At 38.3% G+C, this 24,157-nt stretch overlaps 1 protein-coding gene across 2 annotated transcripts in view; it reads left to right on the top strand.

The window, feature by feature from the left end:
• Window positions 1-18,973, top strand: part of nek7 (NIMA-related kinase 7) — a 63,848-nt gene extending 44,875 nt beyond the window's left edge. Inside the window, exons 8-10 of one of the 2 annotated variants that reach the window (XR_014628119.1) lie at window positions 44-138; window positions 13,308-13,633; window positions 13,737-14,459. Coding sequence is in view for 1 of the 2 variants with exons in the window: in XM_084415922.1 (XP_084272048.1) it covers window positions 44-138; window positions 13,308-13,421; window positions 17,144-17,254 (320 nt within the window). In the remaining variant the exon portion in view is untranslated. Of the gene's footprint in view, window positions 1-43; window positions 139-13,307; window positions 13,634-13,736; window positions 14,460-17,143 lie in introns of those variants that run through there. The other variant, XM_084415922.1, reaches the window with a different exon arrangement.
• Window positions 18,974-24,157: the final 5,184 nt, after the last annotated feature.

Here is a 24,157-nt window from a genome sequence, read left to right as displayed (position 1 = left end):
CTCTCTCTCTGTCTGTCTCTATCTGTCTTTTTTTCTGTTCCAGTGGGCACCCCATATTACATGTCTCCCGAGCGAATACACGAAAACGGATATAACTTCAAATCTGACATCTGGTCGCTAGGCTGCCTGCTCTATGAGGTAAGGTATAGAAACCCATCCCATCACTCCCCCTTCCTCCGTTTATACAGCCCGGCCCTCCCTTTCTCTTCTCAAGCTTCTGCCAGCACCGTTCGTCTCCTTTTGTGAGACGCAATCCTACACCTCGCGGTCTGTCATGAAAATAACAATATGGTTATGTACTCTGAGGTAACTGGCCTCTGCGTAGGATACCTGGAGTATGTTCCCAAGCTGATGAGGAAATTTGAATGACATTTACATGTGTTTTAAATAACATGCAGTGCTCTTGCTATGAAATGATACTGCCTGCTTTGATTATGCTTTAATAGCATACGCTTCTCGAAGACACAGCGGACCAGGATCCATTAGACTCGGAGTAGCCGTTTTCTCTTCAGCACTTAGTCTAAATTGAAGATGAAGTTGCAAGGGGGGTCAACAGTGTGTTTGGACCTTAAAAAGACACTTCACCCAAAAATAAAAGTTCTGTCATTATTAACTCGCCCCCATTTTGTCCCAAATCCGTATAGCATTCTTTTTCTGAAAAAACATGAAGGGTACATTTTTGAAGAACATCCTTACCTTTCTTATCAATATAATAGAAGTGAATGTATACTCAACAACATAAAAGTATAATACAAGTCATCCATTTCATCTATTCTAAGGCTTCTTAAGTCATATGATAAACTTAAATGTAAGTTGTTCGTTAATAATCTTGGTCTCCAGTCAGGTTTAGCAATGATTTGATCAATGATTCACAGTTGAAGTTGAGAACCAAATCAGCCTATTTATGAATGAATCATTCATGTATTTTGTGAATTGGACCAATGGATTTATAAAAAAAAAGGATTTGATTCACAAGAATGATTCATTTGTGAATTAGACATCACTACTTCTTGCTTTCATAAATGAAACAAGAAGAGCTACAATGGTTATTAAGATTTACAGTGTATAACTACAGATTTTGTCATTTGGAATCTTTAAAGGCTTAGTTCACCCAAAAATGAAAATTTTGTCAGTAATTACTCACCCTCATGTTGTTCCAATCCCGTAAGACTTTCATTCATCTTCGGAACACAAATCAAGATATTTTTGATGAAATCTGAGAGCTGGATCAGTCCTCCATAGGCTTCTATGTTACTGAAACTTGCTGGCCCAGAAAAGTTAGTAAAGACAATGTTTAAAATAGTCCAAGTGACTACAGTGGCTCAACCATAAGTTTATCAAGCGACGAGAATACTTTTTGTGCGGAAAAAAAACAACAAAAATAACGACTTTATTCAACTATTAATTTTCTTCTGTGTGGGCCTCTGAGCGAGTTCACGTAGTGTAACAGCGCAGCGCTTCTGGGCTGAACGTAGGCTCACTATTGACCGACGCTGGTCATGTGTGTGATACTTTGTTACTTTGATTTAGATTACAGTTCATTTAGATAAACAATTAATTGATTATTTTTTAAATGCTTTGATAGCAGTGGTTCTCAAACATTTTGACGAGACAATATTCCAAGGCCCTCCTGTCTAGGTTGATGTGTACCTCTGGTACTTCTTTAGTAATACAAATATATAAACTATAAAATATATAAAACTATTTTATAGGATTCTTAAATTACTTGTCCTGTAATGTATCTTAGGCAAACTATTTCAGACTGTAACTGGTTTCATTATTTCAAAAAAGCGGCCTGTATATTCTGCAGAAATTCTCCTTTTGTGCTCAATGAAAGAAAGTATGTCTTTGAAATGACTTGAAGGTGAGTAAATAAGAAATAATTAACATTTTCAGGGGAACTATCCTTTTGAACATCAGATCTTGCGAAATTCCCATCCCTGTTCAAAACTGGGCATTTTTTGTTTTTTTGGCTCTGGTTTCATTGTAACCAGGTGACTGGGGCCACCTGGAATGGATAGCAGCAATCCATAAATGACACGATGCTCGATCCCGTGGGATGCACTGGCTACCAAAAACTGGTGTATAAACACGCAAGCAGGCGCAAATTCACACTCGCACAGTGTGGAAATAGATACATTGTTAGTCCGGTACCCGTTCTATCCCTTAAATCCCCTGAGTGTGTTTTTTCTCCACTTCGTCTTTTGGGTGGGGGGGAGCTAACCAGTAGCTACACCTCCCAAAGTGCCTGGGGCTGAAAAACAACCATCTGAGTTCACCGCTGCTTGGAGACAGTGTTTCTTGGCACTAATTAGTCTCCCATAATGCACCAGGCCCATCAGTGTGATCAGTCCGTCCTGCTTCGCAGTGGCCATGGGTCAGCCAAGTGCAGGGAGAAGGCAAACGGGTTACAGTTGTGATCTCTTAAGCTTCTGTTAAAGCCAGGTCCAGGCTCAGCCTCGAACAGATCGGGGCTGTTGCCCCATGGTATACGAAGACTTTCATCTTGTCCCACTTCCAGCAGTTCACGTGACCTGGAGGGGGCGGGGAGCTGGGAGGTGATGAATTGACATCTGTTTGAGTGACAGATCTGATGATCGGCAAACCCGTAGGCAGTTGCTGTGATGTTACTTTAAAGCAGTTTTTTTTTAGAACAATGACTTTGGAGTCTTTTTTCGTTATCATGAAGTTTTCATTTGATCATCTTTTTACTATTTACTAATTGGAGAAAAATTTAATTTACTTTTATATCTTCTTCAATTGTATATATAGCATTTTATATACATTGCATTTTAAAAATAAAAAAGAACAATTTAAGAAATATTTTACATTTTTCATTTTCTACTGAAAAAAAAAAGTAATTTCTTACAACATTTCAATTTTTGTAATTGATTATTCAAATTTTTGAGGAGGTGAATCACATTTTACAACCTGAACTAATCTTAACAAGTTTGTTAAATCTTAATAAGCTATGAAGCAGGTTTTTTTGTGATGTCAGGATAGCTGTATCTCTTTTTTTTTTTTTTTTTTTTTGCCTTTAATTTTTGCCTTTACGTACAGCAAGGAGACTTTCTGAACATTTTAATAATTTATGAAACTAGTGTTTTCTGAGTCAGTGTCAGCTGCAAAAGTTGATGATGCTGACTCGCCATCTCTGCAGCATAGTGGTTTAACACAGTAACATTTCATAAGGTTGTTTTCGATTTGAATTGTTCATTTTAAAGTAGATATTTCAAGCTTTCGATAGACATATTTGTTATGTCTGTGAGGCAAGTATATGCTAAGTTTCGGTTCATTTTTGTGACTTACTCCAGAAAGCAGTTCCCGGAGTCTGAGATGGCAGAAAGCGCATCTGTTTTTTCTTTATTTTTCAACAGCGTAACTTCTGTTGTTACTGTGAGTTTGCTCAAATAAAAGTAGACTCTTTACAGGTTTGAATTTGAACTATTACTCTTATTTATATGATCAGAAATTATGGAGCATTTTAAGTTCTTTTTGCGGTTATCAGGAAAAAATGCAAGTGATCTCCGCACCCTTGGATATGCACCAAATAATGCCTTTATCTAGGTTAATATTAGAGTGAGCTGCCATGTAAAGTCACTATTGTTAGGCTACTACTTGCATGTTTCAAATAATAAGCCATATTTGAGGTTGATGAATGATAGGCGAACATTTGGATTTCCTGCCCGACATACCACATGGACCAGCCTTGTTAACGATCTGTCCGTTACGGACTGCGTCACTTTGCCACTTCCTGTGGAGTTTTTTTTCTGCAGCTAACTGACTAATTAAAATTTGTTCGACTAAGTCTCTTCTTGTCGACTAATGTTTAGTGGACTATTAGGGGGCAAGCCTGGTAGTTTTTGAATAATTTTATAAAGATGGGACAAAAAGATATTGCATCATATCATAGACCCAGGTACTCTACATATATTGTGTGTCCAGTTTTATAATTTATTTTGGTGTGTGTGTGTAAACATTGTCTTAGTAGACAATTGAAAGCTATCTGCTGTGTTCCATTGCATGCTGAACTGCTGAATTGTTAATTTGCAGACTTGTGCCATCTTCCATTGATCCTCATTGATCTATTTTGTGTGTGAGGGCCTATATGTGTGCATGTAATTCCTTTATTCTGAGAGCATGAATCTTTTAGTCGATCTGTTATGGGGGATTCGAGGGGGGTTGAGGGGTGGTGGAAGCCGTTGAGGTTGCGAGACCTCGATTGAAAATCATCAATATCTGTGCATTGTATTCCTCCATATGCATCTGCTATTCTGTTTGATGCCGACGCACTTGGTTGGAGCTCATTTGGTCAGCTGATGTTGCTTGCCGGCCATCCTGTGATGAATAGGAGGGGTTCAGGACGAGGCCAGAGTTGGGGTTGACTCCCAAATGGCCTTCACGGCAGACGGGACACGTTCTCCCCATGGCGCATCAGTCAATAGCACTGCACTGTACACCACGGTCCATCTGCATTATTGACAGCTCTGCAATATGGAGAAAATGTGTGGTTTTGTGGTAGGTGGAAGAATTGAGGGTCATTTGATCTGTTTGGGTGTTAGCTGGGTAATATTTTGGCTATTCAAAAAAGTAGCCAATGAAGGTTTTCAGTAGACTGGACGCTAGCTACTATTAAACTTTATACCAAGTTTTTGCAGTCCTTCTCTTCAATTACTTCCTGAATAGGTCAACAGTTAGCTGGCTCTGTTGCCGATAAGAACAAATATTTTGTATTTTTAGCATCATGTTTTGCAATTAATAGCATTTACAATACAAATATATACATATGCAAACAGGTAGCGCAGCTAGTTAAACTTTATTGTAACTGTTTAAAGACAGGTTATTAAAGCTGCTGTCCGTAACTTTTTAATAAACAGAACTGCATGCGTCTTGCGGAAGAACATTGTAGCCGGAGCTACTTCTCTCTGTTTATGTCTATGACGAGTCACACAGGTACTGTGTTGCTCCGCAGCGGTGCCGACTCGAACCAGTCTAAAATAGTCTGAATATAAACACTTATTATAGGTGAACCGTAGTGATTCAGAATAAGACAAAAACACGGTTTGGAAAATGGATTCATGATGTACTCGCTTATAGAATTTTTGTACATTTTGAACACAAGAAAGTTACGGACTGCAGCTTTAAGCTAAGATACCATTTTGCTACACTTGGTGGAAATTTTTGAATGAATCATTGTTTTTGAATACATTTTTAAAGTAAACAAATTGTTCTCTTTCACTTAAGTATTTAATATTTATGGATATTTTGAATTAGCTTTAATCTTAAAAATGTTCAGTTTTCTCTTTAATTTTAGTTTTAGTTTCACTTTTTAGATTTGTATGTGCAAATTGTAATAAAATAAGACTTGTTTCTTTTAATGAATCAATCAGTGACCAAATCTTTTGGTGAAAAGATTCTAATGATTTTATTAGCTGAGATTTAACCATAATCCTCACCACTACCGTTCAGTGATTTCACCTTTAAGTTGACTCCAATTTAACCTTGAATCAGACCACAAATTTTCTACATATTCCTCCCCCCCAATCATCAAGACCATTTCCTGTGGCTATATTAGCCTATGATCTCCTAACCCATCCTTGGAGCACTCGTGCAATTGGTTTTGGTGTTGGGTTTTATGATGCTGAAAATGAAAGGATCGTCTCAAGCTACCCCGATGGCCCTCTCTGTGTCCTTGCCGTTTCCGCCCTGCACCATCTCCACTCTCTATTAAAGACAGACCGAGTTCATATTGGTAGATCTCTGCACTTACGGTCTGGCTCGGCCTTTTGAAGTCCTCTTAAAACTCTTCTTAATAGCCGTTCTCGAAGGTGTTTCAGATTTATGTTGGCATAAATAAGAGGCAGAGACCATTGCATCTCCCTTCATCGCAAAAACACAAGGCCAGTTTTCCTGCTCCAGGTTTTACAATTAAAACTGTGAAGTCACATCTTCATTTACGACCATGTGTTTTGAGTAGAACATCGGAGATGAGAACCGAATCTGCTAAGTGACGTTGAGCGTTAAAAGTAAGCAGATTAGCATGCACATGGTGCAAGAGGAGTGTTGAATTTTTGATATGTGATGCTAATGATATTCTTTCATTAAATAAGAATGCTTAGTCCGTAGTTGGCGGGATGCAGCATAGCACTTCGTTTTCAGAGCTCAAGAAGTTTATATATTCTAGTATTTTTGCAGATTTTTTTGGGAAGTGTTATCCCACACCTGAATAGTAAACATCCATCAAGACGTTTGAGCTAATTAAACCCTCCCCGAATCCTATTCAAATATAGATTACCCAGTATACCTTGGTGTCTTCTCACCACATATCTCAGATTTTAATTTGATAGCTTAGTGAATTAATTTGCCCCAACTGTGTACAGCTGCAGAATACTCATGTTCTTTAAAGGCGCTTTGAGAGAGCGGCGTACGTGAACGCCAGCATCTCAGAAGAACTCTTGACATTCTGATGAGCAGCCGCACCCATGTTTTGCTAATGATGCATAAAACCAAGAAGCGTTGCACACTCATTCAGCAAATTTACAAACAAAACGTGTCTAAAACTTTTCTTCTTGGAGTGATCGCGCTACTAAAAGGAGAGGTGATTTTTCACTTCTCATTTGTTCAAGAGGAAAACCCAGAGAACTTAAACATCAATGTGTGTGTAGGTTACGCGTTTGTACAAGTCAGTTTGTGGCGTCAGACGGGGACTTTTCAAGTAGCAGAATATGGATTCATATTTAATTGTGTTCCTTCCTTATGCCTGCACTTCCATTTGATTAATATATCATTAAAAAGAGTGCGGGAAGGATGAGCAACATGAAATAATGATGGTTTTCTCACACTTGAACACGAGTCTTTTCATATGCTACGCCCTCCTCCATGGCTCCTTTGAGCCAGGACCTTCTCTAGGAGTTTAATTGGCATGCAAAGAATTCAACAAGGTACAGAGATCAATAATAAAACAATGGTCTCCTTGACTGAGACATTCTCTCTGAATTCTGATACGATAAGCTAGTATTTATTTTCATGTTATGGCTGATATGCGATCAAAGGCTGACATTAAAATTGGATACTATTTTGTCAAAATAAATATAAAAAATAAAACCGTACAAACTGAAATCGATCATTTGAAATGTTACAAGTGAATTTAGGCATCATGACATGATGATGTATGGTTTGAAAAATGGATATTTACTTTAATTTGATAAGTTACATTTACTTGCACTTCACTTTCACTTAATCTGAATATATATATATATATGGTACTAGTATGTATGTGTGCTTAGGTAAAATGCCCCAAGCTATTAAAAAAAAGTATATAGAAACATTTTATGCAATCACAGTAGACCTAAATGCAATGCTGTAATAAACACTTGTTGAAATGGTAGCAGCCGTAATCAGAGTTGTTTATATTTTGATTGATTGCATTTGCTTTGTCAGCTTGATTTGATGCGCCATTGGGAATTTCGGAATGGAAATTCTTAACACAAGTTCACTCTGCAGTCTCCACGCTACAACAATGGGTGAGATATTTGAGGTTAATTCTGTAGTGTATTGAGTTTCACTAAATAAAGGAACTATCGTCGCAAGCCAGGGTGGTCAGGTTGTATTAAGGTAGGAATTAGAAAATAGTCTGTTTTTGTCTTCCTGTCTGGGTGGCCATATGTGGTTATGTCTGTCCTAGTTGTTTTCGGTTCCGGCTGTTGTGATATTTTGAGCATGCGTGTGTGTTTCTGAGCAGGCATGGCTCTTTTTTTTTTTTTTGTATGTGTTGAGTGTGTTTTTGTGTCAGCGCAACCACCATGTTGGTGGTTGAGATTCTGTTTAAGTATGTTCCTCTAAGCTTTGGTGTCTGTGTGTGCAAGTTTTTTTCCCCTCTTTTGTGTGTGCATGTGAGTGTGTAAACGTGTGTGTCTTTCGCCACCGTGCACCGGTAGCCGAAGCCCCGCAGACAGACAGCAGGCCAGCGTGGTGCGGGGTGGACTCCTCTGGAATACCAATGAGGGGAGCTGCTGGGCTCCGGGGGTCAGGGAGCAAGTCAATCATCTTGCCCATCGCCTGGGCGCCCCGAATCAAATTAGCCTGAAAAATTCAGGGGCCGGGAGCACGGGGCGAGCAGCTGTCAGGGCCAAGAGCGCCCAGGCACTAATGAACCAGATGAATAGTGCAAAAACTCCAAAATAAAAACAGGACAGTTGACATTTTTCATCTGTCAGAAGCGGAAGATGCATGAAAATATGGTGGTCCTTGTTTAACCCTTTGCTGGCTACAGCTGCTACTTGCCCCTGACCCCCCTCTGCGGCCACACTTCCACAGGTAGGCACACCGCATGTAAACAGTCTAAGCCACGGCTGTGTTCTCATCTCGCTAAATGCCGTTCTACGGTCCTGCACATCGCAATTATCTTGAGGAACTCTTCGCAAGAGTGGCGGCACACTGGCAAAACAGATGTTGCTATGAAATGACACTATAGGTATATCATCTTGAGTCTGTATAAGAAAAAAAAAAAACACCTACCCTTTTGCTGTGAAGAATTTTTTTCACTGGAAAAACACACCAAATGCAATCTGGTCAAAACACACTCATTCACAGAGCCCATTAGTGTCACACTCACATACACACATTTCCATCCCCATAACTGATGGAGGAACAAGAAGGACATGCATTTTTCTACAAAAACATTTTTCTACAAAAATCTAGTTTTGGCCCCATTATTTTCATCCTACCTTTAGTTTACCTGACTGATTTATCCATTTACTTCGTTATCCATTTTTAATTTAATCGAAGACGGGGCTTGGATTAAGCCAGAGACAATTTGATTAAGCCAGGATTAGGCCTTATTTCAATTAGGACATTTTAGTAACTTTTATAAACATGCCTTAAAAAAAAAAACCTCTCTGGTGTGCATCAGTGCAAGTTGCTTTCAAAACATGCATTTTAGTCTGGAACTAGGCTTAAGGCTTATCTTTGAAACTAGGCATAAATGTCTGGGCAGTTTAGTCAATTTTTTAGTCACAATTTCATCATGCTGCATAATGGTTAAATAAAAAAATATATATTTGCATTTCATCAGAATTATTGCACTTTCACATATAAGCACAAATCAAGAGAATGTCAGCTCATATGCATGGTTTATTTTACATCTAGTTATCATATAAATTAACACACTTTCTATATTACTGGTAAAACGAGAAACTTCTCTCAAAAATTTAAACAGTGAAATTCCTAATAGTAATTCCAATAATTCCAAATTACATTAATGTTTTTCTATTAAAACAACAGCAAAAAAGGTTTTGTACTGCCGCACATAGTGCATAGTGTAAGTGCATTTATTCAGCAACCACAATCCATGTTTGGATTTATTACAGTTCATCACTGAGGAGGTTTGATGGCAGATTTAGTCACAGCAAACAGCGCAAGCGGCTCAGAACACAGACTGACTGAGTGATACTTTTATTTAAGCATAATATCTCAGATGGAGATCCCTAAATGTTTGTCATTGTTTTCAGATCATTGGCACTTCTTCACAGTGTGGAGAGAGAGTGCGTGTACATTTTGTACAAAAAAAAGAGGATACAAAATATTACAGACTGTTTTAACCTCTACGAGCTTTCATGTTTATGGTTGCCATATTGCAAAGATTAAGTAAAACACCGGACAGAAAATGCTTCTTTTTAAGAGAAAAGCTCTGATTGGGGGATTTAAAACCTTGACATCTGGCAACCGCAAACATGAAAGCTCGTAATATTTTGTATCCACTTGCAACCAAAAATTGATGCACCTCTTGATGGAAATAACATCACAACATTTATTTCCATTAAGAGGTGCATACATTTTTGTTCAAGATCTTGTATTGTCAATGCAAGAGTCCAGCACTCTGTAAAGTCTCCTCCAGCACATCCCAAAGACTTTCAATGAGTATAAGATCTGGCCTCAGAGGTGCCATTTCATGTGTGAAAATGATTATTCATGCTCCTTCCCAACCATTCTTTCACAATTTGAGCCTGATGAATCTTGACATTGTCATCCTGGAATATGGCCATGATGTTTCTTCCTACATGGTTGTTTAAGAAATGAAAAGCTTCACACTCCATCAATTAGGGTTAGAAGAACTGTTGCCAAACATACACTGAACAAAATTATAAACGCAACACACTTGTTTTTGCCCCCATTTTTCATGAGCTGAACTCAAACATCTAAGACTTTTTCTATGTACACAAAAGGCCTATTTCTCTCAAATATTGCTCAAAAATCTGTCTAAATCTGTGTTAGTGAGCACTTCTCCTTTGCCGAGATAATCCATCCACCTCACAGGTGTGGCATATCAAGATGCTGATTAGACGGCATGATTATTGCACAGGTGTGCCTTAGGCTGGCCACAATAATAGGCCGCTCTAAAATGTGCAGTTTTATCACACAGCACAATGCCACAGATGTCGCAAGTTCTGAGGGAGCGTGCAATTGGCATGCTGACTGCAGGAATGTCCACCAGAGCTGTTGCCCGTGAATTGAATGTTCATTTCTCTACCATAAGCCGTCTCCAAAGGCATTTCAGAGAATTTGGCAGTACATAACATCTTTGTTCAGTGTATAACATGCTAGAAACACAATAATCAATGCAATAATTATCCAGTCATAGACTCTTAAGCATTTGCCTATTTAAATCCAGCAACTTTTTTTTCCCCCTAGACAGTGAATATACACACACACAAATGTGTCCATTTACAAATAAATAAATAAATAACTTGTAAAAATATAAGTTCATCTGTCGAGTCTTGATGGAAGGCAGTGACTGGATATAAAACTTTCAGATGACATGACATTTTTGTTTGTTCATCTCTTTCTGCTTTAGCAAAGTCTTGCATATACCAAAATGCTTCTTTCTTTTTTTTAAGCTTCATTGTTGCATTACATTTTTTATTTTTTTTTAGTTCTTCACGTTGTTTATTTGAGTTACTGGAAACCCCACATAAAAAAAATTTAATAAATGCAATAACTCACAAGTTAACCAAACTCACTCTTGAATACAAGTGTGAATCCTAAAAATGTCACTTTAGTTATAGAATTCAATTGTCACTGTTGTTTATATGTCACTTCATCATAATTTTGCTGCTGTGTAAATGCAGGTATGGAGACTTGGGTGTGGTTTATTTGGATTTGTTCAAACAACACCTGAGCATTTTTTTGGTGACTTTTGCTCTGACACATTTAGTTCGAAGTACTGTATGAAGTACTGGTTGTGTAAGAATGGTACATGTTAAAGAAACATCCCAGCCCTCCCAGTTCCTGCACTGCCAGTGATTAGAGAGGGACTCCCCCCTTCCTCCAGCCCTCCCTTTCCCATTTTGTATGGAGCGGTGATGAAACCGGCTCTGCTCCATGAGTTCTGCCCCTCCGCGCTCCTCTCCTCCGCTCCTCCTCTCCTCCGCTCCTCCTCTGACAGCCCAAACCGCCGTTTCGCCTCGCTCGATCACACCCCCCAACACCCCCACCTCCGTTAACTCGCTTGCCGTTTCCTCTCTGTCCTTCTATGTCAATTTAATTGAGTTCTCGTCCAGTGTGCTTTGCGGTGTAGTGGTTTCGTGCGAGTACTGTGTGGCTTGCATGCTTGGCATCTGGAAAGCTTCTTCTTTTTTTTCCTTTTTTTTGCATAGGGCTGTTTTTGCCAGTCTGCTTTTGCAGTATCATAATCTCATAACGTCATCAAAGCATCACATTCCTGGCTGAGCGGGATTGCACAGCTCCAGGCTAACAGGATGCACTGCATCCATCTCTTCCGTACCACTAGGATTGATGTCCCAAAAACTGAGACATCAACATTGTTTTTCATCTTCTACATTCATTTCACGAAACATCTACTGAAATGCTATCATCCTTTTTAAAAGCTTTGTTTTTGCATTTAATTTTTCGTGTTGTTATGGTTTCTTGGGACAGGACATCCATAATTTTCCTTGCTAAGTGTATCAGGCCAGATACAGAAAGCTAATTAGCCATGAGTTGGCGAATGTGGTTTGGAAGTGTTGAGTAAATGGATGCGTTTAGTTTTTTGTTCTTTTGAAGATGCATGCCACCTGTGGCGTGATTGCTTTTATTGTTTTTACTCTATTGCCTAAATTTATGTTTCGGTTTTCAGTCTTTTGAAGGAGTTACACCGCACTCACGATCACCAAGGTGCCAGACAAACAAGACTGAAGATCTAAAAAAATAAACTGTCTGCACACTTGAATCCTTTAAGCAAATCCTTGGTCAAAAGACCATCCTCAGGGCATACAAACAATGAATGTAGCAATCAACTTAACTGTGTTCAAACACATCAGGACAATCAACAGTGATTACCACGCCTGTGAAAGCCAGGTGGAGAAGTTGTAGTTTTCAGTCTTTAAAATATCTTTGTTTGTGTTCAACAGAACAAAGTCATTAAGGTTTAGAATGACACAAGGGCAAGTAAACCGTTTATATTTTTGGTGAACTACTTGGTTAACAAGTCAGAAATACAACTTTGACCAAAAATGCTCAGAGTAAGCACATTTGTCTCCACACACATCAGTTGAATTTGGATGTTTTTGCAGTGATGCCACAGAAGAACCATTTTGGTTCCTTGAAGATGTTTTTAACGATCTTAAGAACCTATTCTGCAATGGAGAGGTTCCACACTCTTAAAAATAAAGATTTTCAGCGATGCCATAGAACTGATAGAAGAACCATATTGTGAAGAACATTTTATTAATCTTAAAGAAACTTTTTCTGCAATAAAGAACCTCTTGTTCTATGGAAAGGATCTATGGATGTTAAATGTTCTTCATGGAACCATCAATGCCCATTAAGAACCTTTACTTTTAAGAGTGTAAGAATGTTTAATGTGCTTAATATCGTTAATGCAACGCACAACATCTCGAGAGTGACATGATACATGCTCTATAGACTTGACTCTTAGCTTTTTGACATCTTGAGCAAACAGATGGCAGTTGCCATCTGTGACGTAGGACACCATAGTCTCTTTCTCAGACAGTCAGCCTTTGCTTGATGAAGATTTAGTGTGCATTGCAAGCATGAGAGATATGGGTACCTGCATTGGAGTAAATGAATTACTCAACCTCCAGGTGTGAACTGAAAATATAAGTAAATGTTTTTTTTTTGTTTTTTTTATTCATAGGAATGCATTTTCACTACTTGTACCTTTGTTTTAATGAATTGAATTAAAATGATCATGATATGAACCTTGCAAAATTGCTTCATAAGAACTTGTCACCCATTTTTTTTTAAGCTAGCAGGACGTCTGAAACCTTCTCTCTTTTCTTCTCACTTAGATGGCTGCCTTGCAGAGTCCATTCTACGGGGACAAAATGAACCTGTACTCGCTGTGTAAAAAGATCGAGCAGTGTGACTACCCCCCACTACCGTCTGACCATTACTCTGAAGAGGTATGTTTCAAGCTCAAAGAATTGCACATGCAGATTTCGCCACATTGACCAAGTTGCTTTGTCTGAAAGTGACTTCCGTGTGAGCTGTGCTTCATACATCGCTACACTATTGACAATAAGCAATTACCTTTTTGGCCTAGGAAATGTTGTCGATATTGTCGAAATTTTGCTAATGTGGCCGAACCTTAATAGTTGTGTCAATCTCACTAATGGCCCTGATATACTTCAAGCGAAATCAAAAAGAAGGAACTGCTGTGATGTCATTTCGAACAAAATCAGGCCAAAACTAACTTCGTTTGGAGTTTGTTTTGGCAGTTCAGAAAAGCTTGCCAAAGCAAATTTTCCTGAAAAGGAAAACACCTTTGTACTACCATTGGTTCATGGCGATTATGTAATAGATAGGTGTGCGCTGAGGCTCCGCCTTCTTTCACGTGAAACATTTTTTTGGGTTCATTTGGTCTTATTAGTCAGTCAAGGTTAGACGTTTGTGAGTGAGAACTAGGGCTGTAATTAACCAAAGAAAATCTTGGCCGACTGAAGTCCTGAAATTTTCGACTAAAAATGACGTTAGGAAAAAAAACGTTAAATTAATTAGCTGAGCACTGTGCGCAGTACTTGGTAGCCTTGTTGTCCACCTAAATGAATTATAAATAATAAATAAAAACTAGTAGGCTATTTGCAGTATATTAAATCGTTTTTTACCTAATTATTTTGCACGGAAATTAGTATGACACACGAGTTTGTCGGCTCTGACAGCGTTGCATCACGTGCACCTGCGCAATATAACGTTATAGCCTATGATTTCCGAAAATAGTACTACGTTGTCAACTAGTGATAATCACAAGAACTTTTGAGGAATATGCAACATAATTTAGACAATTGTTTTTGTCATATAATAACTGACAGACACGCACAGAGCGAGGCTGAACACAGGAGCTCAGCTTCGCGGCCGAGACACGAATAGACTATTAACTTAAAGCTTTTACTCTTAAACACAAAAGGCACGTCCACTTTAATAAAAAAAGAATATTTATTAAACAAACGAGATCAAGAGCAGAATGAAATAAAGTGCATAACTGAAAAATAAAGCATAGGCTCAAAACTAATACAAACAGTGGGCACAGCGCATTGCGCATTAGGCGCATAAGTGCCCAAATCCAATAAATAATACTAGAAATATTATTACACTAAAACATTGAAATATGGCAATTCTGATATGTTCATATAGCCTACTCAAAACAGACGGGCCAACCTAACGCAGACAAGTTAGCTTACCATTTTTAGGTGATATGACATGTTTGTCGTCGAGCTTTGATATGCAAACTGTTGCTTGCAAAATTTGCATTTGACTTTTTTCCCGTTTTCTATTTTTTTTTTAAATGCTGCCACACTGCCGATGTCTTTGTTGACATTGTAGAAGAGGACTGAGTTACTATGAATTAAACGCTCTCACAATTAAATAAAACATATTCAGCAAACCTTCTAGTAGCCTACTTTCTTCAATCTGTCTCTCTTCTCCAGTGGGTTGGGCTAATCCAAAAGAAGTGAAAACAAGGGGGGTTTTCTGAAGACAGACTGTTACCTGTGAAACAGGGGTGCTCTGAAAACACCCCCATTAGCAATTAGTGCTTTCCATCTGATGAAATGAACGCGGCAAAACTGATGAAATGAACGCGGCAAAACTGATGAAATGAACGCGGCAAAACTAATGAAATGAACGCGGCAAAAAATCGACCAATCAGAATTTTGGTCGAGCCAGAACGTATCGACCAATTATTCGACTAATCGACTGGGAGATTACAGCCCTAGTGAGAACATGAACACACTGGAGAGCTACATTATAGTAGAAAATGTTGTACTTCTGATGAAACGAGACACTGACACTGTTTTTCATGTTTAATACAGTAAAGCTGCTTGATTTTAATGAATCTATTGTATAAAGTGCTATATAAATAAACGTGACGTGACTTTACTGGAGTGCCGAATTGCAGAGCTCTTGTAAACAAATCCATGTTGCTATAATCGGATGCTTTTCTTATGCTTTATTTTAAAAATGCTTGCCTATTTCTCAGTTTTGTTGTGTGTTTATTTTGTTATTGAGAGGAAAGCACGCAGCACACATTTACATATTCATCTAAACGTCGCTCTCAGCAGTGTGGGCATGGTCGGATATTCGCTACCAGTATATCGCTGATCACATATTTCGAACTTCGTTTTACTCCTAAAGAAAGAACGAAAAATAACTTAAGAGCTTATTTACGAGAGAAGATATTTTGAATAATGATTCCACTGTTTTTGTCCCTACATTGAAAGCCAGTGGGGTCCAATGTTGTGGACCACACATTGGACCCCATTGACTTTCATTGCATGTACAAAATACATTTTTCAAAAGTCAAATGGGTTTGGAACAACATTAGGGTGAGTAAATGATGACCAAATAATCAGAACGATCTCTTTTAGTTACTCCCCATACTTGTGAACAGCATGTTCAGTACTGGTCCATCAAGCAGTCCATCACCAAAACAGCATGTGAATTTCCAGCATGGAAAGCCGGTCTTTCCACGTAACATGCCGGCACTCTCTGATGTCAACCATTGGAGAACCCACAAAATCCTCCGATAGATCCGGCACGTCCGACCAAAGCTGCCATTATTATTATTTACAAGCCTGGCACGACTCTTCCTCCATTCAGCACTTCCTTCAGCTTTCCAGTGCTGCAGGAAGGTCTGCCTCCCTCCCTGTCTACATGTAAACAATGCTCCTGAAGGCGAAAGGCAAAAAAGTGTCAGCCGCTCATCTTTGGTGTGTCATTTACCGTCTCTTGTATCTCACCTGACAGACAGCCCCCCTTAAAACGGGTGGGGGGGGTGGGGGGACGCGACCATCGAACCCCCCGCGTTTCTCTCGTGCAAAAGCATGAATATTTTACATATCTGCATCCTTACTCGCCCCCACTGCCGCCGCCTCCTATTTCTTCTCCACTAATTCTCAGACTGTCTGCATTTGCATTTCACATGCCGGGCTGATTAGGAGACGCCGCGCCATGCAACAGCAGCCAGGCCCCGGCAAGAGAGGCGGTTGCCATGGCGATCTGACACAGGGGCATCTTCTTTCCTTCCGCTTTTTTTTTCCCCCTTTCCCCCACTTTTAATGATGCTGCTGCTGCTTGCCTGGGCTTAGTTTACTTCTCAGTGCAGCATCACGACTATCATTCCCGTCCCTCACTGGCGGGGACTATATGTTTGTGTACTTCTTTTATGTGTAGAATGTTTGTAGCAGAGAATTAACAAACATTCGCAGGGCCAGAGGGCTTCTTGCTGGAAGTTACATTGCTTGGAGCCTTTCCCTCGGCTTTCCTGTTCTCTGAGCTCTGTTCTCTGAAACACTTGCCATTTTTGTCAATCATCTTGTTTGTCTTAAACCAATGACTAATACAGGGATCCAGACTCCAACTAAAACTGTTGCAAATATATTTTTTATTATTAAGAATTTATGAGTGTGTAAATATAAATATAAAATGAAAAATGTATTAAAAAATGTATGCTTTAGCAAGTAAAAAAAAAAAAAGTTTATAAATGTGTATGTATGGTATGTATGTATGTAAATTATAATTATAGAATTTTTTCCCCATTCAAAAGTTTGGGGTCTAAGTGGGGTTTGTCTGGTGCTTTGTATTATTTATCTGTATTATGAATTAACGTCTTTTTTTTTTTTTTCACAAGCTGAGAAAACTGGTAGATATGTGCATCAACCCCGACCCAGAGAAAAGACCTGACATCACCTACGTATACAGCATCGCCAAGCACATGCAAGCCTTGACGATCGCAAACTGAGTTTGCTTACCCGATTCCTCTTGCTTCTACTTTGAAGACCTTCATCTGGCCCACCAATGTCATTTAAAGCTTGTTTTGCTCCATCGTAATGAAACCTGGCATCTTTCAGTACAAAACATACAATGTAAGGCACAAAGCAAGGCCTTTGGTATACCAAAACAACATAAAAAAAGACAAAGACCTTTTAATATAGCTCTCCAAAGAAGAAAATAGAAAATTAAGCAGTGTTCTAAAAACTGGTCTGACTTGATTTTTGCTCGTTTCGATGCTGGTACAGTGCGATGCTTGTGTATATACCTTCGTTTTTTCCTGTTACCGCATTAGCATGAAATCTGATATGCTTTTCACAATCCCATAACACCCTTCCAAGAACTTATTTTATGAGAAAAACATCCCTATAAAAAGAGAATGAAAATTCCCCTTAAAAAGCAACTTCGTTGCATTAAAACATTTAGGAGGTTTGTCGTTCTATTAAAAGAGCGTGATATCATAGTGGTATTTGTCGCAATTTTTATGGGCTACATTACTAGTCCATATCTAAACCTCAGCAGTTTGTACTTGCATCTTGCTGTGATGCCAGAAAAACATGCACTCAGGCCCAAGTCATTTTTTTATTTCCTCGCCGTCCCCACCGCACCTAAAACATGTTTATTGCGATTCTTCTTGGGATTTGAGGTCTTAGACCTTTTGTGGTTTTAAAATGCATTAAATAAATCATTGATCATGACAATACGGTGCATTCGCGTTATCGTATAACGCATTCAGCATGAGGTCCGTTTTAAAAAGGAAATTATTATTCCCAGTATCCGCACCTTTACGGCTGATACTTGAACTTTAATAAATGTTTAATGCAAAGGCCTCACTTGCAATGCAGTAACTTATAAATATTCACACATTCTCTATGCCTTCGTAATGCCTTGCTCTGAAAAGAAAGGAAAAGAAAACAGTGCCTTTCTTCCTGTAAACCAAAAGGTTTTTTTTTTTAAGAGATTGGCTCTAATTACATCATTCAATTGGTTTACATGCAACACATCCTGAAAGAGGTACGTTTACAAATGACTTTTTACAATGAGTCCGTTTGGCCTTGTACAATTCCACTATGTTCACGCAAACTTTGACCTCTTCCAGACTATAATCTATGTGCTCCTGTGCTGCTTTCCAGAACGTGGCTTGTGATCTTTGCAAACTCGGTCTAATATGAGTTGCACAAGCGTATGAAGTTATAATATACAGACAGCAGCTATTATGCAGCACCTTTTGCAGACAGTATGATTTGCTGTGATAGTACCAAGTATAAAATGGTATGTTTTTTTGTAACTTTAATCGAGAGCATTTTTAGTGTTTACCCTTTTTTCTTTTTCTTTTTTTCTTTTTTTTTTATGTATTTTGCAATAATCACCTTTTCCTTTCGCCTTATGTTAACACGATAACAGATTATGCTTGTTGCCTTATAGATAATAGTATGTATTTATCTCAACAAGGCACTCAAAGCCTCCTCCAGCGAGATCTGGATCCTTTACCACGGTAAAGCACACGTGAATCGGACGCTCACGGTCTGTACTCTACTTTCACCCAAATCGTTTGGGAGCGACAGGCAACTTTTTATTTATTTGTCTTTTTTGACTGTTTATTTGAACGTTTAACATTCAAGATGCACATTAATTCTTTGTATGCTAATTGAAATGGAAAAAAATAAATAAAATGAAATGACTTAAACCATTTACTCTGGTGTTTTTGATTATTTATTAAAGTTTGATATCCGTTTAGCATTCTCAAAATTAGCATAACGTTGAAACCGTTTCACTTTTTAGCTATAAAACTCTTTATTTGTGCTGCTTTTCAGAGTGTTTTTAATTGCACATGCCAATCAATCCCCCAAAGCGTCGCCCACTCGTGTTTATTTGTATTGTTTTAGTCTCCGCTTAGCCTCGAGCTTTATTAGCTGGCAGCGTGTCGCGCCCGTGCCCCAGGGTCCACGTCCGGCTTACTCCCTCCAGGAAAGACATCGACAAGGGGACTATTTCCTCTCATTCTAATGAATTCCTCAAGGAAAGCGGTTCAATTGTATCACTGGAAATTGCTCCCTTGAAACTGCCAGAACAACGAAAACAAACTTCAGTAAACACCACAATTGATATCTGGATTGTTGTTTCCAACCTCGTGCAAGCTGCTACCTTTAACCCAGACTGGTCCAATGTCGACATTAGTTATGAAAAAGGGCTTTTTTTATTTGTTGTCTGTGCACTTAGTGTACATTTTGATATTGGAAAACAGATGCAGGTATCCATCTAGTGGTGATACAGTCTAACTGCATAACAGACTGACACTAACCTGCATGGAAACCTTCTGTTGTACAGCTCACATATTGTTAGATGAGAGGCATGTTCGTACCATATGAGCAGTGGAATTAAAGAGTCCAATTTTCTTTATTTAATAGAAATGAATAGTTTTATTCAGCAAGGATTCGTTAAAATTGTGTGAGTAGTGAGAGTAAAGACATTGATTTTCAACGCTGATAATCAGAAATGTTTCTTGATCATCAAATCAGCATATTAGTGTGATTTCTAAAGGATCATGTGACACTGAAGGCTGGAGTAATGATGCTGAAAATACAGCTTTGATCACAGGAATAAATGACGTTTTACTATATATTCACATAGACAACAGCTATTTTAGATTGTAATAATATTTCACAATATTACTGTATTTTTGATTAAATAAATGCAGCTTTTTTGAGCATAAGAGATTTATTTCAAAATCTTACCGATCCCAAACTTTTAAATAGTACTGTGCATTTTTTTTAGTAACACTCTATTTACAATTTAACCATAATTAAATGGCTAAATATTAGTCTCTTTTTTTTTTTGAGTTTAACTTGCTCGGAAGCCAATTTATGACTGAATCATTGAAGAATCATTCTTTTGAGTCAATGTTTTTTTTGTTTTTTTCTTCTTCAATGAATTTGTTGATTAGGTTCTCAAATCTATGTTAGCAAACTGATTCAAAAGTAACTGGAAAGATCATTAAAAAGTTCTGCTAATTTAGTGGTAGCATGATGCATTTCCTAACGTCCGACAATTGCATCAGTCAGTCTGAAGAAATTGAGATTTTTTTTTTCTTTTCTTTTTTTCGCTGTTCGCAAAACATGTTCCAAAGTAGTGTAGACCTGTTATTGAACAGTATGCTAGTTGTTACCCACTGATCCGTTTTACACTTTGTCGGCAGACTGCACAGACACTGAGAGATGTCACTACAGAAGCCGAACTGACTCAGATGTTTTTACCTTTTGCACCAAGGCCAAATATATTCTCTTTCCTTAAGATCCAGGTGCTTGGTTCAGCTCTCTATATCTGTCTGTTGCCAGAGGGACCAGCACTTGTAACGTGTCCCTTCTGCATTGGCAGCAGATTCAGCTGCTGGCAGCATTTTCATAGATTTTTTTTTTTTTTTTTTTTGTATTTCGGTAAGAGAAACGTGCCGTTCCTCTTTAGGTCTGGTTCTTGAGGCGAGTTTCGCCTCTTTCACGCCGTTTGAAGTGGCCGGGAAGCTGACGCTTTATTGGCCGATTGTGTGGTCAGCAGAGAGTGTCAGCTTTTGAGCCAAACTTTGTCCAAGTTTGGAGCTGTGAGTGCAGCAGGGACAACAAACAAGTCCTAATCGGGGCAAAAAAAAACAAGTAGACAATGTTCGTTCCCCCCAGTGGACACGTATGGAGGAAAATAGCTTGCGCATCTCAGGATTTTTTTCTTTTTTTTCTTTTTTTTTTCTTTATTGAAAGGATTTGTGCTTTGAAACATGAAATGTCAATAGCATGCAGGTTTGAAATAGCTTGTGGCGCATGCTTGGCAACTTTAAACCAATTAGTTTGTGAGGGGAAGAGAATTATCAAGGGATGATCTCCAAACATCCACCATTCAAACCGTTGCTGGTTTTTTTTTTGGTTTTTTTTAAATGTATTATTATTATTATTATTATTTGAAAAGTTTTCTCCAAAATGCTATGTCTGGCAATATCTTAGAACTGCGGTTTCTAAGGAAAAAAGAACAACAGCGAGTAAACTCTGCCTTATGTATTGTTAATGATTCTGTTTTTACTTTCCTTTTGTTCTTTATTGGGTCATTCTACAAAACGCGTTCCCTCATACATGCGTGGTAAAATGACTTTAACAATGAATATCTGATTCCAGCTTTTATTGTGTTACCATAGACAGTTTTCAGCATGCATTAACAAAAATATATTTTTCTTTCTTTTTTGGGGGGGTCTCTTCCCACCCCTTTGTTTTTAACTTCACTTTGCTATTTTCGGCAAATATGCACATCTTTATGAAAAATAAAGATGTGTTTATAAAAGCTAACATTTTTGTCTTTTTTATTACATAATTGTAACATTTTGATAGCCTGGGTGCCAGCCCGAACCCCGCCCACAACATTTTTTGGTCGGGAAGTTCGGTCTGGACTCGATCCATTGAGGAGTAATTATGCTCGGCTCCTAGAAGGCCGAGCCAATCAAATTGCCAGGGCGGGCTTTAATCGATGATGGACAGATGGTCTGCGGTTACGTCACCAAAGAGCGCTTGATTTGAATTAGTTTACAACAAAGACGACTGCAGCTGGAGAATTGAGATTTCACGAGTTCACATTTACAAATAAGTCAGATAGAATAAATGCGTAGGCTATATGAGATGTCATGAGTTCACACAAATAAGTAAGATAGAATAAATGCGTATATGACGTGCTGTCCGAGAGGGCTGTGGGCTCGGTAGCCATACTCCCCCCGTGTTCCTGGTTGTGAGAGAACAAGACAAGAGTGAGGATTCGGGGTGGTGGAGGGACCGAGGGATGCTGAAAAACTGTCAAGGAGTGTTAGGTAAGTTGACAGAGTGAATATGCTTCCGCGGTAACGTTAGACATGGTATTGTTTGATGACAAGTTGATATTGGATTGAGTACGTGCTCCTCGCGAACTTTGTTTATGAAACATCATGTGTAGATTCCGCCATCGCGTCTGTTATAGAAGATATCGACAGCGCATTCATTTTAAAAGAGGAACAGAGAGCCGCGCCCGCGACATTTTGTTGGTTGAAAATATGAATGAAGGACATGCGTCATTTACTCCGTTGCTCTGATTGGTTGTAGGTCTATCCAATTGAGTGCAGAGGTTTTTTTTTTCCTAGTTCGGTTGAGACACGCCCCATAATCAAATCTCTATGGAGCGGTATCAGACTCACATTCTGACTAGAATATGAGTATGACGAAGTCAGGCTAACATTTTGATTGACAAAATGTATTATTTAAAGGAAGTTATTCGTCGACCCTGTTAACTTTTTATTTTTTAATTATAATTTTTACAATTTTTTTTACTTTTTGTCATAATGAAATCGTCGTCCTTAAAAACTTCAGTTACTGAAACGTATGTTTCGGCTTTTTTGGTCATTTTATGTTGTTTTGTTTGTGCTTTGGGAATAATCTTAACACGTCAACTAGGGGTGGGAGTCGCCAGAGGCTCTACAATACGATATTATTACGATACTTAAGCCTCGATACAATAGACCTTATTCAGAGCAGTGCCGTGACAGGTATGAAAGCGAGTCTGTGAGAGATAGATTTGACGTGTTTTCAGTGGCATTTGCTGTAAATAGCTGTATAAAGCTCCCAGATTACTTATAATTTTCTGGCGTCTACTGAAACTCCTTGGAAATATATTTTTGCAGTGGCTCGTCAGTAGGACAATCCAAAAACACATTCAATTACAGTACATCCCATTAAAGAGATGCATGTCTATCCCTGATAGCCTCGCTTTCATTCCCAAAGATGGCGCCGCTGTAAATAAGGTCCATATTGCAATTTTAAACATTTCGCGATTATGCTGAGTATTGTGATACATTGTGATTTATTACCTTTCTTCAACTGCAAATGTCCCCAAAGGAAAACTTTCTCCATATATATTTTTACCTAATAAGATAAAGTTCTCAGTCTGGTCATTTCACATCTACCGGTATATATCCATCTCCTCCTTCCCTTTCTTGTTCAGTATTTGGTAATAAAAATTAAAGTTGACAAATAAAAATGTTTTTTGTGCATTTCAGCGTTTTCACACTCAATTCAGTGTATTTGTTTTTACAATAAATATTGTTTTAAGCAGTTTTACAAAAAACACCCTAACAAGTCAAAGGTGACAATATTCAGTTATGAAATGTAATTATGTGCTGAATCATATTTATACTGTTGTCATAGGAAAATACATCAATTTGCCATTAACAGCATATAACTTGGGCGCAAGATGGTGCTATGTAGTTATTTTCGTTGTGAAATAGCCTACACAGAGACAGTTTGATTTCAGTAGAGTATATAACCAGTGTCACCTACCGTATGTAACAGTAATGTAACAGGTGAGCTCTCAGGTAATCATTATGCAGGCTGTTTTAACTATCCTTCTTCACCCTGGAAATTAACATGAAAATATCAAAACTAATTTTTTTTTTTTTATTATGTCTATATAATTAACACAACACAACATTCTGTAAAAACATAAGAATTGTCCATTTTGATTTCATGGTGACTCTAACAAGACGCAATGCGTTAACTAAATGTTTAAAATCATACCTAAATTTACAATAAAAAATCATGCCAAAACAAATAGGCCTGTTGTTTTCATTACTTCCCTTTACAGATGACAGTAATCTGACAATGAACTGGCTGTTTTATGCATACCATGCACACATAAGCACATACTGCAATACTGTTGTTTTTTTCTAGAGGAAGCATGGGGAAATACATGGTCATCTGTGGTGAACCTTAACAAAGTTAAAAAAGGCTACCCTCTGAGCGGGACATATAAACATTTGAATACCATCTCCTGGTATTTTTAGATCTTGTTGCCCGGCCAAGGAAGCATCTCTAGAAAT

The sequence above is a fragment of the Rutilus rutilus genome (genome assembly GCF_951802725.1).
Source record: "Rutilus rutilus genome assembly, chromosome: 8".
NCBI lineage: Eukaryota > Metazoa > Chordata > Actinopteri > Cypriniformes > Leuciscidae > Rutilus > Rutilus rutilus.
Note: the sequence above shows the minus strand (reverse complement) of the source record. Positions and strands in the feature narration are given on the sequence as shown.